The sequence below is a fragment of the Lichenostomus cassidix genome, chromosome 4 (genome assembly GCF_008360975.1).
Source record: "Lichenostomus cassidix isolate B80296 chromosome 4, HeHo_3.0, whole genome shotgun sequence".
NCBI lineage: Eukaryota > Metazoa > Chordata > Aves > Passeriformes > Meliphagidae > Lichenostomus > Lichenostomus cassidix.
Genome location: NC_139484.1, coordinates 45940316 through 45953276, shown reverse-complemented (window position 1 = coordinate 45953276; position 12961 = coordinate 45940316). Strand labels below are relative to the sequence as shown.

At 36.1% G+C, this 12961-nt stretch overlaps 1 protein-coding gene across 1 annotated transcript; it reads right to left on the bottom strand.

Annotated features, from left to right (window-relative positions):
* Nucleotides 1–227: 227 nt before the first annotated feature.
* On the bottom strand, nt 228–5417 carry CNGA1 (cyclic nucleotide gated channel subunit alpha 1). The gene is given in 7 exon segments (XM_085059894.1): nt 228–2292; nt 3116–3222; nt 3369–3476; nt 4369–4470; nt 4575–4600; nt 4993–5063; nt 5306–5417. Coding segments are annotated over 7 exon segments (1944 nt in total). The 3' UTR covers nt 228–874.
* Nucleotides 5418–12961: the final 7544 nt, after the last annotated feature.

Genomic DNA, 12961 nt, shown 5'->3' with positions numbered 1-12961 from the left:
GCCAGCATCCACAAGTGTTACATTCGGAACAGAAACATTTTTAATCACAAACCTTAAAATCTTGATAGTCCATGTTCAGCAGCCACATGATTACATGGAACAGAACAATCTTTAATATATATTTTATTTGTTTAATGTTATTATTATTATTGTGGAAAGAACAGTTAGATTGTGAGCCAACCATATTTTTCATATTGATGCTTGCTAAAGGTTGCATTTTCTCCTCTCTCTATTCCAGCCTTTCAATGTATTCTCCTGAAAAAAGGACCATTTCAAATTGCCCATTTCTATTTCAAGAAATCAGCCAAGGTGGACACAATGAAATAATAGTATTTTTCAAACCTCACACCTTTCAGTACTCTCATCTGCATTGTAGATACACCTAATTCTTTATACAATATCCCATACTTAATTAATTTCATGTAAATCAATAGATATTGAAATGTGTTCATTTTTACAGAAATTTAATATAAAGGTTTATGACTTCAAATAACATAATTGCTACCAAACCTTTCCTTCCTTCCATAAGCAGACGTGACAAATTATTTTAAGACAGCCAGCAAAACTTCCAGTATTTGCCAGTATATGGCAATATATGTGCATCTGCCATAGAGCAGCATTACACAGAGTACATAATGCATTATCAGACAATACCACCTGTTTGTGCAAGAACAAAGTGTTATCTTCCATTCTCATTCTTGAGTCTTCTTTTTCTGACCCAAATCTGCCAAATATGCACTGCTCCTAGAAGATCAGTGACATTGTCTCAACAAATAATTTTTTGTAATTAATAGGGACTACAAAGATTAGAAATTAATGTATTCAGCTCCAGTAAGGATTTGACCCTCAGTCTTATTGGCAACTTCCATTGTTTTTATTCTGCTTTTGACAATCCAGGTTTATCTGTGGATGGATCTGCTTCTTCTAAGTCTGCAAACTCTTCCTCCATAACTGGCTTCAATATTTTCTCTATTTGTGTAAGTCTTTTTTTCACTTTCTGTTGTGCACCTTCATACTCAGCCAACAGCCTGGCAAACTTCGTTTGTAACCTGTCCATTGCACGTTCCATGTAGGCGACCTTCTCTTCCAGATCTTTTGGATCACTTCCTAAATTTGCAATTTCAAGATCCAACAACCCATCTTTCATTAGGATTTGCTTGCCTTTTTCTTCCAGCATAGCCTTTGCATCTGGGTATTCTGTTAAAGCCTCCATGAGATCATCTTTAGACAGACAAAACAAGTCCGAGTATCCAATACTTTTAATATTGGCTGTTCTTCGATTGCCGGCTTTGCTACCCTTGATATTAAGAATGCTGATTTCTCCAAAGTAGCTGCCATCACTTAGGACCACAAACTGGGTAATTCCATCATCAGCAACTACTGCCAGCTTGCCTTCTTTGATAATGTACATCTCTCGTCCAATATCTCCTTTTCTGCAAATATAATCTCCAGGACTGTAAACTTGGGGCTGGAGTTTCAAAACCAGTTCAACCAGCAGACCAGCTTCACAGTCCGCGAAAATCCGAACTTTTTTTAGCGTTTCCAAGTGAACATTGATTGCAATCTCTGCTCTTAGTTTATCTGGCAGATACTTCAAGACTTCCCTTTCGTCCACAGCTTTTTTGTTAGTCCACAGGTAGTCAAACCACTTTATAACTCTTTTTTCCATGTCTTTACTCACATTCCGAAAGTGCATATACTGCTTGATAGCATCAATCCTTGCTTGAAACTCTGCCCTTGCAGCATTCATGTTGGAGATCATAGAGCCCACATTACCAACAATGGTAGCAAAAATCAATACTCCAACCAAGAAGTCAACAACCACAAAAAAATACTCAGAATCTCTTACAGGAGGGGGGGTTTCACCAATAGTAGTCAGGGTCAGTGTTGACCAGTAGAGACTGTAGACATACTTTCTAGTGAGACGGGCAAATTCAGGATCAGAGGTGTTGGGGTAGACCCATGTGTCAGCCCCAAATCCAATGGCTTTCGAGATTGAGTAGTACACACAGGCATTCCAGTGAATAATAATCACAATGTACATTACAAGGTTAGAGATCCTGAAGATATTTGGGTAGTTTGTCCTTGTTTCTGTTCTCTGGAAGAATTCGAACATCCGAGCTACTCTGAGTAGTCTGTTTATTCTTAATTCTGGGTAATTCAATCCTAACTTAAAGTATAAGAGATCAGTTGGTATGATTGACAGAAAATCTAATTTGAATTGAAAAGACTTCTTGTATTTCTCTCGCAGCTTTTGTTCTTCTTTCACCAGAAGACCTTGCTCCAGGTAACCTAAAATAAAATTGTAAATAATAAAAATCGCTACAAGTTCAAACATGTTGTGTTTAATGTCAGTCCAAATCTACTTTGAAAAATATTTCAGGTACAAATTCCATATGAAAAATAACTTCTCTTACTTTTTCATATTCAATTTCTTATTTCCAAATATTCAGCTTTATGGTTCAGCTTGAGCTAAATTATACAGCTTTGAAAGGTAAACAATTCTAGCTCTGATTCTTTTCCTCCACTTTTCCACTATGGTGAACATCTGACAAAAACCAGCTTCCCCCAAAAAAAACCTCCACAAGCTATAGGAAGGGTGGTTAATGAGGGAAAGAATTTGAATACAGGAATTTCAGTTCCATACTGAGTGTATCTGCCTAATAGATCTATTGGATAATGTTTTGACATAAATAGTTGCAGCTGAAGTTAATGGGATGTCTTACTTGCTCAATGGTCTTGAAAATCAAGCAAATACTTGAATCTCCCCTTAATACAAAAAGCAGATTTAGGTGCTAATTTTTCAGAACCCCCAACCCTCATTTGGCTGCGCACATGTTTATTTTGTCTTGGTAAGTCAGCTGCTATCAGATCACCTTGTATCTGCATATCTCTAGCTTTGTGTATCCTTTGAGTAATACATCAGAATTTCATCAGAATTTCTCCTATGTTTACAGATGTCAGGCTACAGTCTTTCAGAAATCTACCTTAATGTCTTTTTTCACCATTGCACCTCATCAAGGCTATTCAGATAATACAAGTAGTAGTGTTCTGGTTTATTAAAAAAATTGCATAAATATATAAAAAGGAATAATCAATCATTGGGTATATTTACCTGTCCTTGTCCGTACAAACATATCAGCAACATAAATGGCATCAGAAACATAATCAATAATAAACCATGCCACTAAGTAATCATGCTGAAGCTCATCAAAACAGGCTCTAAATAGGAAAAGACAAAAGTAAATTACCATGAAACAAAAATTAAATACTGGCATGAATCAGTGATGAGTAGAATATTCTTTTATCTATTTAGGGATATTATGATTTTCCAGAAGTTCTATATAGTCATTAAAAGAGTACATCACCTAGCGATAATCATGGTCCAGTTGTACATGACAGGCATTGTGATGCAAAACAGCCAGTTGTAATATATATTTCCTGCTGGATCAATGGTGAAAATATCTTTCTTCTTCCTGAGTGGTAAGCAGGGGGAAAAAATGAGATTTAATGAGAGACTTGTAGTACAAATATCAGTTTTTGAGGAATGAAGCATTCCAGAAGTTATTATTGTCAAATAAATGGTCTTTATCAAAGTCAAACTTCCTTGCTCAAATGAATGGAAAATATGAAGCTGGTGTGACTTGAGACACAAACTTTAGAATTTAAATTTTGCTGAGCAAAATTAGCTTGGCAGTCTCACTTCAGTTTATAGTGGCACGTGTAATTTTTAATGTTTTTCCTACCCAAATAACTCTCCTGTCTGATAATTGATTTTATCATTATAAAAATAAAAAGTACCTACTAATTTTTTAATAAATGGGAATTATGAGATGAATCATGCCTTTCTCACTGGGAAGTCTAGCTCTGAGAAAGATAAAACACTGGCAAGGTTTACATAAAGAAACCAAAGAATAGGAAATCATAGAATAAAGGCTTCTACTGCATTGTTTTAAGTTTCTCCTCCTTAGCCAGAAATTAAAGAATTTACCAAGCAGAATATAAAGTTTAAACTTTTAGAGCACAGAAGAGTTTACTTGCTTGTAGGTGCCTTTGTGTGTGGAAGAGATTGCTTTATACTGGCACATCTTTGGCTGCCGTGTGTTATACAAGAAATACTAGATAATTAGAATCCAAAGGAGATATATCTTGATTATTTTTTTCAGATCACCTCCATGCCTGCATATTTCTGTTGTCCACCTATGAAGTTAAGTCAAAGCAACTCTACTCTGGGGAGAACAACAGCAGTCTGTACACTAATTCACTAAAGTATAAACATCTTTACAGGATGTCCATGAATGGGTTTGTTCTTATATCAAAAGCAAGTTTTTTATGCAGCATAACAGGACCTAAATGAAAAATACTTACTCTTCTATATTTTCTTTCTTCTTCAACTTGTCTTTATTTTTATTTTTCTCCTTTTTTTCTTTGTTCTTTTTTGTTTCTCCATCCTTTTTTTTTTCTGGCTTGCTAAAACATAGATTAACATTTTCCATTGTTAAAGACCAAGTTAAAACATATTTAGAAAAAACTAAACATCTTAGAAATAGTAGTATTTCTATGCTTCATCTTACCTCTTCTTTTCCTTTTTCCTTTTCCTCTCCTCTCTAAGAAAAAGAAAAATATTATAGGCTCACGGGATGCACCTCCCCTTCCTTCAACACTTATTTATTAGAATCATCTGAATTCAGTAAGAATAACATTATACCTAGGTGTTTGATCTTCAAAAATTTTTTCTTATTGCTTATTGTACTCACCTAGAACTACTTTTATTTTAAATTAATAGATACAATACAAGTTAACTTTGATAATGAGGATGATCATCATGGCTGGTGTGCATGATGTTAAAATGTGCATGAAGTCTCTTTTGGGTTTACCTGAATGACGTAACTTTTTCTAAAGAAAGTATTAGAAATATAGTATAATTATTAATTTCCTCTTTAACAATCAAAATTGCAGTGCTCTCTTTTTAACAAATAATTGTAAAAATACTTACTCATCTTTATTACTATTATTGTTAATATTGTAGCATGCAAATACTCCAGGTAGATATTGTTGCCTGGGGAACAACAAAACAACACAATTATATGATATCTGCTGAAATACAAAAAAAAAACAAACCAAAAAACAAAAACAAAAAATCCCAACCCTCCTAAATATTTACAATAAGCACTATACTATAATCTTAAAAGCTTAGTTTATTGCTAAGAGTGAAGAAAATTATATTAGGGCAAGAATCTGTGCTTAGATAATCCTATGCAAATTATCAAACTAAGAAAACCAAACTGACACAAAATATATTTGACATACCTGTTTTCCCCTTTGAGCAGCAGTCCAGGGTCCTTACTGGTGTCATGCACTACCACACTGGGAACAATTGTATGGGAGTGATGGGTCTCAATCACTCCTACCTTCATGGTCAAGTTTGTCTTTACTTGGGGAATTGAAGAAGACTGAATAAAATAATAATCAATTCATTTCACGACTAGAAGAAGTAGTGCTTTTTTTTTCCCTAAAAATTATTCCTTTACATCCCTGCTTTCCTGAAGACCAACAAGAATATTTGCAGTTTTCCTGTCTCCCATGACATTCTCACCAGACAAGAAAGGGCCCTGTGGGTGCTTCAGTGTGCTGAGTGACCAGGCAACTGCTACTAAAGGGCATGTTCAAGACATCTTTAGGGAAGCATATTAATTTAGGTCTTTCTCCTGAGTTTTGACACATACTTTGAAAATATTTAAACAATTGTGTTTGGAACATCTACCAGTGATTCTTTTGATTTTGAACCAGAGACATGAAACACTGTATCAAGATGGATAAACAGATTCATGCACAGATGACATCATGAAAACCAGACTAAAAGGTATCCACTAGTTGTAGGTCCAAAGAAATCTCAGTATGTCTGATACCTGAGACTTACATTCTGTTGAGATCAAACAGTGGGTTTTGTGAAAAAGAAGGTAAGACTGATGTAGTAGTTTCCTTACTCATACAGCAGGTAGTATATAAACACCTAAATAGAAACATTAGTGGCTCTTTATGTCTGGTCTGTTTATCTCAAGAAAAAAATGTTTTATCGCCAATACAGTGCATTCCACTGCACAATTTTCTAGTACTGGTGTAATTAATTTCTGCTCTCCTTTTTCAGTACTTATTCCTACAATTCTGTAAGTTATATCTTGGCATGAGTGAGACTGCCAACTCTTTAGGCATGAATTGTGTCTACCACTGTGATATGCTCTTGCCAAGGCCATTTAGAGAGGATTATAAACAGATATTGATACTGCTATCCACTGCAGTAACAATATCCCTGAATGTGTGAAATCAGGGTATAGAGATGTCTGTAAGCCACAAACTGACAAATGAGTGGCTGTACCTCTGCTAAGTGAAGTCAAATGCCATAGAGATCAGTCTTAAAGCAGTGTATTCTGGCACACTGCAAAGGAGAAGCAGAATGATACAGCTGATGTATTACTGCCAGATTTACTTGACTTCCCTTATTTGTCAATGAAACTAAAAATACACCTACACAGGAAATAGGAGAGGAAACCCATGCTTCCAGCATTCATCAGATATGAATGATGCATAGTGCAAAAAATAATACAGCAATATCACAGGATCACAGAATATTCTGAGTTGGAAGGGACCCACAAGGATCATGAACTCTTAAGTGAATGGCCCATACAGAGATCAAACCCACAGTCTTGGTTTTGTTAGCACCATGCTCTGACCAGCTGAGATATAACATTCTACAAAATAGAAAGATAAAAACTGAAGATTAAAGTGTGTTATTCCATGAATAGTCCTAAATGTAGACCAATATTGCTACTCAGTCTTTAAATGCTTACCAGCAAGAATCAGGTCTACAATAGACATAAAAAGATTCTAAATTTCAAAGACATGGTAAACTTTAGGTTAGATTCATCAGGAGACTAAAAGCTATACCAGGGTTTCCACTGACTTACTGCTTGAAAGTGTGAAGATTGAAATTACACCAGGTTCAATTAAGTAGCTTTATATCTGCTTACAGGTGCTCTGAAAGCTCTACTAATGCTGGCACACAAAATTCCATCCTGATTAACCCCATATCCTCCACAGGGCCACACAAATAATGTTGCAAAATAAAGCTATGTCCAACTCAACACCAGACAAATGCATTAATCCCAAGGGAAATAATTTCTCCAACAGAGTGGGCTCCAAGCCAGTCAGTTCATGTTAGGACTCACAGTACAAGCATTTCTACATGAGCACACATTTTTCATGTTTACATTTGCTCTTTGAGTCTTCTTTAGTTTTAAGAACAAAATAAAACAAAAATAATTTTGACTTTGTGCTCTCCAGACATACTGATTTGCACTTCTACTAGAGGTTAAAAATTATAAGTGTGATAAAACATGTGCAAAAATCACACCCATCCAGTGTCTGTAGCCTGGAGGCTGGGGAAAAATCTGTATCCTCTACATTCCTATGTTCTTCGGGTTAATAAGATTATCTGTGCTTTTTTTTTTTCAAATCAACAAATTCCTCTGGCTCTGTTGGTGTCTATTTTAAGTGGAGACACTGTGGGATACTACATGTTCTGGGGGAGCAGCCATGGCAGCTGTGCATAGGATTTGCTGGGAAAGAGGAGCTGCTATTTGAGGCAGGACTGGACATTTCATATTACTGAGGCACTGAAAGCATTAAGTGGCATAGAAATTGAAGTATTGGCTACCCTGTTGTCTCAAAATACCAAGCTTGAATGTCAAGCTTAGGTGAGTGCTGTGCCAGGTTATTTTCCTTGTTAATCAGTCAGGATGTGTAGCACAAGAATATCGTAGAATTCCACTAGTGTCAAAGGAAACTGTGGGGAGTTTAAGTTCCCCAGTCTAACAGAAATGCTGATACAGCATGTGCCCAGTGCAAGGTGGACACACACAGTACATTAAATCTAGTCTGGGGACTGCTGTTACCTTGAAACAGCATTTGTGTAACAAAACCCCCATACTGAGCACAGTAGAAAATGTCACATTAAACTCAGGGGGTGCAGAACTCAACGCATTTCAAGCATTTCAAATTATTTTACCAAATTGTATCACTATCATGTTTCCTATTCTATAGTCACAGCTATTTTTTCCTTAAACTGATACATTGTCACAATTTGTCACACTCCTTTTTAATATTGGAATGCGCATTTTTGCATTCTCATATTTAGGCAGTCAGTTCAAAAGGTAATAGATGCTTTCCTTAGAGATATTTTAGATTTCTACCATATGGTTTTTACTGTATCATCACAAATAGTTTTACTACTTTGGATTTTTCAAATGTAACTACTATGATAAACAACTGCGTTTTCAAGCATTATGACCTGAGAACTAATTATATTAGTAACTATAGATCAAAATCTTTAGGGCTGCAAGAAAATGAAGGCAGTATTATACTTTTACAGGATTGTAGTGAGTGGAAATTCAGCTTCCATCTCTTCTGCTCTTTTACTTTGCGTATTTCTCCCTTTCTTACTGGCCCACCACATTCACATCTCTAGTCATTATTTTCATAGAGAAAATGGTTTAAATAAGGATACCCTGGAACAGATTTTGGCATCAAAAAAAGATCAATTTTTTTTCTTCACAAAAAGAAAAAAACCCTTCATTAACATTGAAATCTGCAGCATGCTACAGCAAGATCTGTCTTTTCTAACATGGTAAGTCCTTAGCAGTTCTGCAATAAGCAGCTTCAACAAGCAGTGTGCATGCTTACCTTGGGAATGTAATCTGCTGCTTCTAATAGAGATTTCAGTCCTTTAAATCAGTCACATTTCCTTTCTACATAAGCAGAATCACCATGAAAATATAAATATAATCAACATTTCCAAAATAAATCCCTTACTGATTGATTTCACAAAGTGTCAGTCCCCTGCGCAGTTCTCTGAATTATTCCCAAGGAAGGACATGGTTTTTAGAGGAGGATTTCCTTCAGCTAGTGATGGATTTTGAGATTTAGAGGAAGATGAAAGTAACAGTGGCAGTCAGTATTATCCCTCACCTGAGCTTAGGGCTTACTAGCCCTATCTACAAACACAAGAAGTGACAAACATTGGAGTGTACTCTGTTTTGAAATGGAAAAAAAATATTATAAAGAACTATATATTCAGTATTGTCTGCTCACTTATTTTCTTATCGTTGCAGATGCTTTTTAACAGTAGTAACAGTTTTTCACTGTAATAGGTAAAACACCATAAATGGAAGTTTCCCATTTATTTTAATGTGTATATCAAATGGCTGAAGAAAAGCAAATAACATTTTAAACTACTTCAAGTTCTTAAATAATACAACATAACATATTTTTATGCTTAAAAAAATCCAGTGATTTGTGGATACATTTTTAGTGGAAGACGCCATGATGATGAAATTTTAAGACACTGAACTGATCTTCAAGTTCAGTATGGATTATGACTTTGCCAAATGGTTTGTTAACCTGCATTCCTCCTCCATTAGAAATGTACAAGAGTGCTTCTGTAGAGGCCAGAGAGTCAAGAAAGGCCCCATGAGGATTCTAGCATATATTTCTAAAGAGAAGATAGTATTTGCATACCTCACCTTTCATATTTCACTGCTGGATACCATAAGAAGGAAGAAAATAATGTTCTCTGAAGTTTGACTGATTCATTTTTCAATTTGGAATGTTTTACATGGCCCATTTTAGTTAAAAACAAAAATGGCTTTTAAGCAGCAAAGGAAGTAAATGTTTAAATTTGAAATTATATCTTTGTCACAACGGAGGCAAAGCTCAAGTTACTGAATTACATTTTAACTTTGCTTCACAACAAGCAGAATCCAGGAAAGCAGTCCAGCCCCTGGGACTCCAGGATTACGACACATTTGTTTCTATAACCAAGGGCAGCAGGAAAAAATGCCATTAGCAGTCATAGGAACCAACTAAGGTCTTGCAGCCCAGGTGACTGAGTTTATATAATTAATCACAAACCCAAAGCTCAGTATCATAGGTCAGCCTCCTGACAATAGAAACAAATTAGACAGATCTGCTGCTATGATTTTCCGACCCTGAAGACAGTCAGTCCATTTTCCAGAAAAGAGAAAACACTTTTGAAATTTAAAGAATAAAAATTATTTTAATTTAGACAGTAATAGGCAACAAGGAAATGCATAATCTTATGCGCAGTGGAAGCCACATACACCAGTTTTGAGTAAGATATGCAATATAACAAATAGTTAAAGAAGTGAATAATCTTCTAAATTCTGGCATATGCTTTACTGTTGTCTTTGAAGAGCTGAAATGCAACTCTTATTCTAAAATCATAGACATGAAAGGAATTGCAGAAGTTCACTGCATCCAACGAATATTGAATCTTGATCAGTTTTACCTCTGTCATTCTCAAGGGTTTTTGCCGGGCTTGCAGTCTGAAAGATATCAGTGTTCAGTGCTGAGCAATGATTTTGTGAATGTGTGGTGTTATTGAGTGTCTGGGACATATGCCTTGTGTGTCACAAAGAAGTTGATACACCTTTTTACTCTGGTTTAGAACTGTCAGCTTTCTTTTAAAATAAGCAGTCCTGCAAAGCAAGACTAACTTATTTTTTTCCTTGATTGTTTTAATGTGGCTTTTCTCAAAGCCCTCATAGGAAGATGAGTCCTACCAGGCCAGAGCAGTTCCTTGTCTGACAGTGGCTAGGACCTCACTTATCTGTGAAGAAGTTTGCAGGACAAGTTCTGGATGAGCTCAACCCAGAGGTGTCAATTCTGCCCTCCTTTAGAAGCCAATTACATAGCGGTCATTGAGTTCACTGACAATTATGTAAGTTTAGCATCAATATATTTTCAGGCATATTTTCCTGTAATTCTGTATTCCAGTGAAGTAACCTTGACTGATGGGAGAATGACTACACTAATGGATTATTGTTTTAGTAGGCCAACTATAATCTATTTTTGCATCTTGCACTGTCACCATCTGTAATTCTTCTCAATCCTATTAAGGCTACCTGGAGTTTCAGATACCCATAATCAAAACACTAGATACATAATACATATGTATAACTTATAAATAAGCAGGTTTTAATGGCACAACATTGCCTTTCAGCTTGCCATGTTGTAGCTGTGTAAACAGATGAGTGTTTGGATTGGGACCACAGTTTTGGCAGGCTTATTTTCTGCAAATAATGCTCTGTCTTTTCTAGTGCTGATGCAATTTCAGCAAGTAATGTCATGTTGGAAGTGCTATAGCTGAGAATACTCCAGGGCTTCTGGCTGATTTGATATGCCCTTGTGTAGAATTCAGCGTCATGAAGCCCAGTCAGCCACAGCGAGGATTGATGACTGGAAAACCATCAGTGCCAACAGTGTCTCCACCAGTAGGTGGTACTGTATTTTTACTTTATGGTGTGTGGAGAGTGAAATAGAAGCAACTTAAAATGTATGTTGGTGTGTTGGATTCCCATGTGCAGATGAGGCTGGAATCACAAAGCACTGGACAGACTTGCAAGTGTTCTCAGGCAGAGAGCACAACACCACACAGTGTGCCCAAAAACTGTTTTGTTAAAGCCTTTCACCACCATCTTCCACATCCAGACCCTAGTTTTTGCATGACTAATCTGCACAGGGGTTAGCACTTCTGAAACGTCCATGCTGTGCCTGGCCACACACAGCAGTTTTTTCTGTTCCTTGAGATGAACCTGCCATAAGGCTGTCCTTGTGCCTCCCAAGTTCGGTGGGTGTCTCTCCCCTGAGATGTCTATTCAACTCCCAGCCTGAAACCTGCAAGGAGCAGAGGGACTGGCTTATCAGAAAACTCTCTGGAAAATACTAGATCTTCACTCAATAGTATAATTACGATAAAGAATAATTGTAGTGACCCTACAGGAGGTCTAGAAGCTCTGTACAGTCAGTATTTCAGTTTAGCAGAATTTTATTCCAAGTTAAAATAACATAGGAAATCTTGGTTGGTTGGTCAGAATAATGATACTAAAATGTTTACACAAACAAAGGTGATTCAATTTATATTAATTCTGCTGAAGCAAAAATCATCAAAATATGATATTGCCACCAATAAGAGTGGTAAAAAATGCACTGTAGATAAAAAAGGTTTATGAAATCTAGCCTTGTCTGTCCTTCATTCATTGTAGTATAGGAGTTAGGGTGACACTATCTGGGAATTTATAAGGGAACATGTATACAATTAATCTCTATAAGCAAGAGCAGCAATCTTATAATTTTGAACTTCAGTCTAGAGACTTTTTTTCTCAGTTGAAGTTAATTTCTTCACGTATTGCTCCTGCAAGTCTTCACTGAATCACCAGCATTTGTGGTAGATGGAGTTCCCATGGTCAGAGCTTCACTCACAGATCTACCTCAGTAATTTTTGTGTGGCCACATGCCAGGAAAGTAAATGTGTCTGTAGCTGCTGCATTGAACAGAGCCCATGTTTTGACACTGTCACTTAGCAGCGACTGCTGGCAGAGTAGTGCAGAGCAGGGAGTCTGAGCAATGATGACAGGACTTAAAAACGCCATGGGCAATTTTCCTAAATAATAACAAAAGAGATAGATCTTGCTTCATGTCTGCACCTGGACTAGATGCACAGTGAACAGGTTTTTAAATTGTGGTGAGACTTCTTGTCATTATCTTCAGTATTTATGATAATATAATTGAATACTGCATAAATAACTCAATATATATGCATATGAGAAAAAAAATCCCCAAGGTTAAAGAATATATAACAAAGCCAAGGAGTCCCACAAATTGTGGTAAGTAATTCATGGCTAACACAGAGGTAAAGATGTGATTTATTAAGGCACAAAAATGGGGTTTCCAATTACTTTTTTATTTATAAATGTAAAATAATGAAGTTGGCTAGATAGTCAGTGCTTTCATTTTTATTGAAGGCCAACAATTAAAGTCAGTGCTTGCTGACTTTAAGGAAAGTTTCATGAAACCTTTAATACATTACATAATTAATGGAGTTATG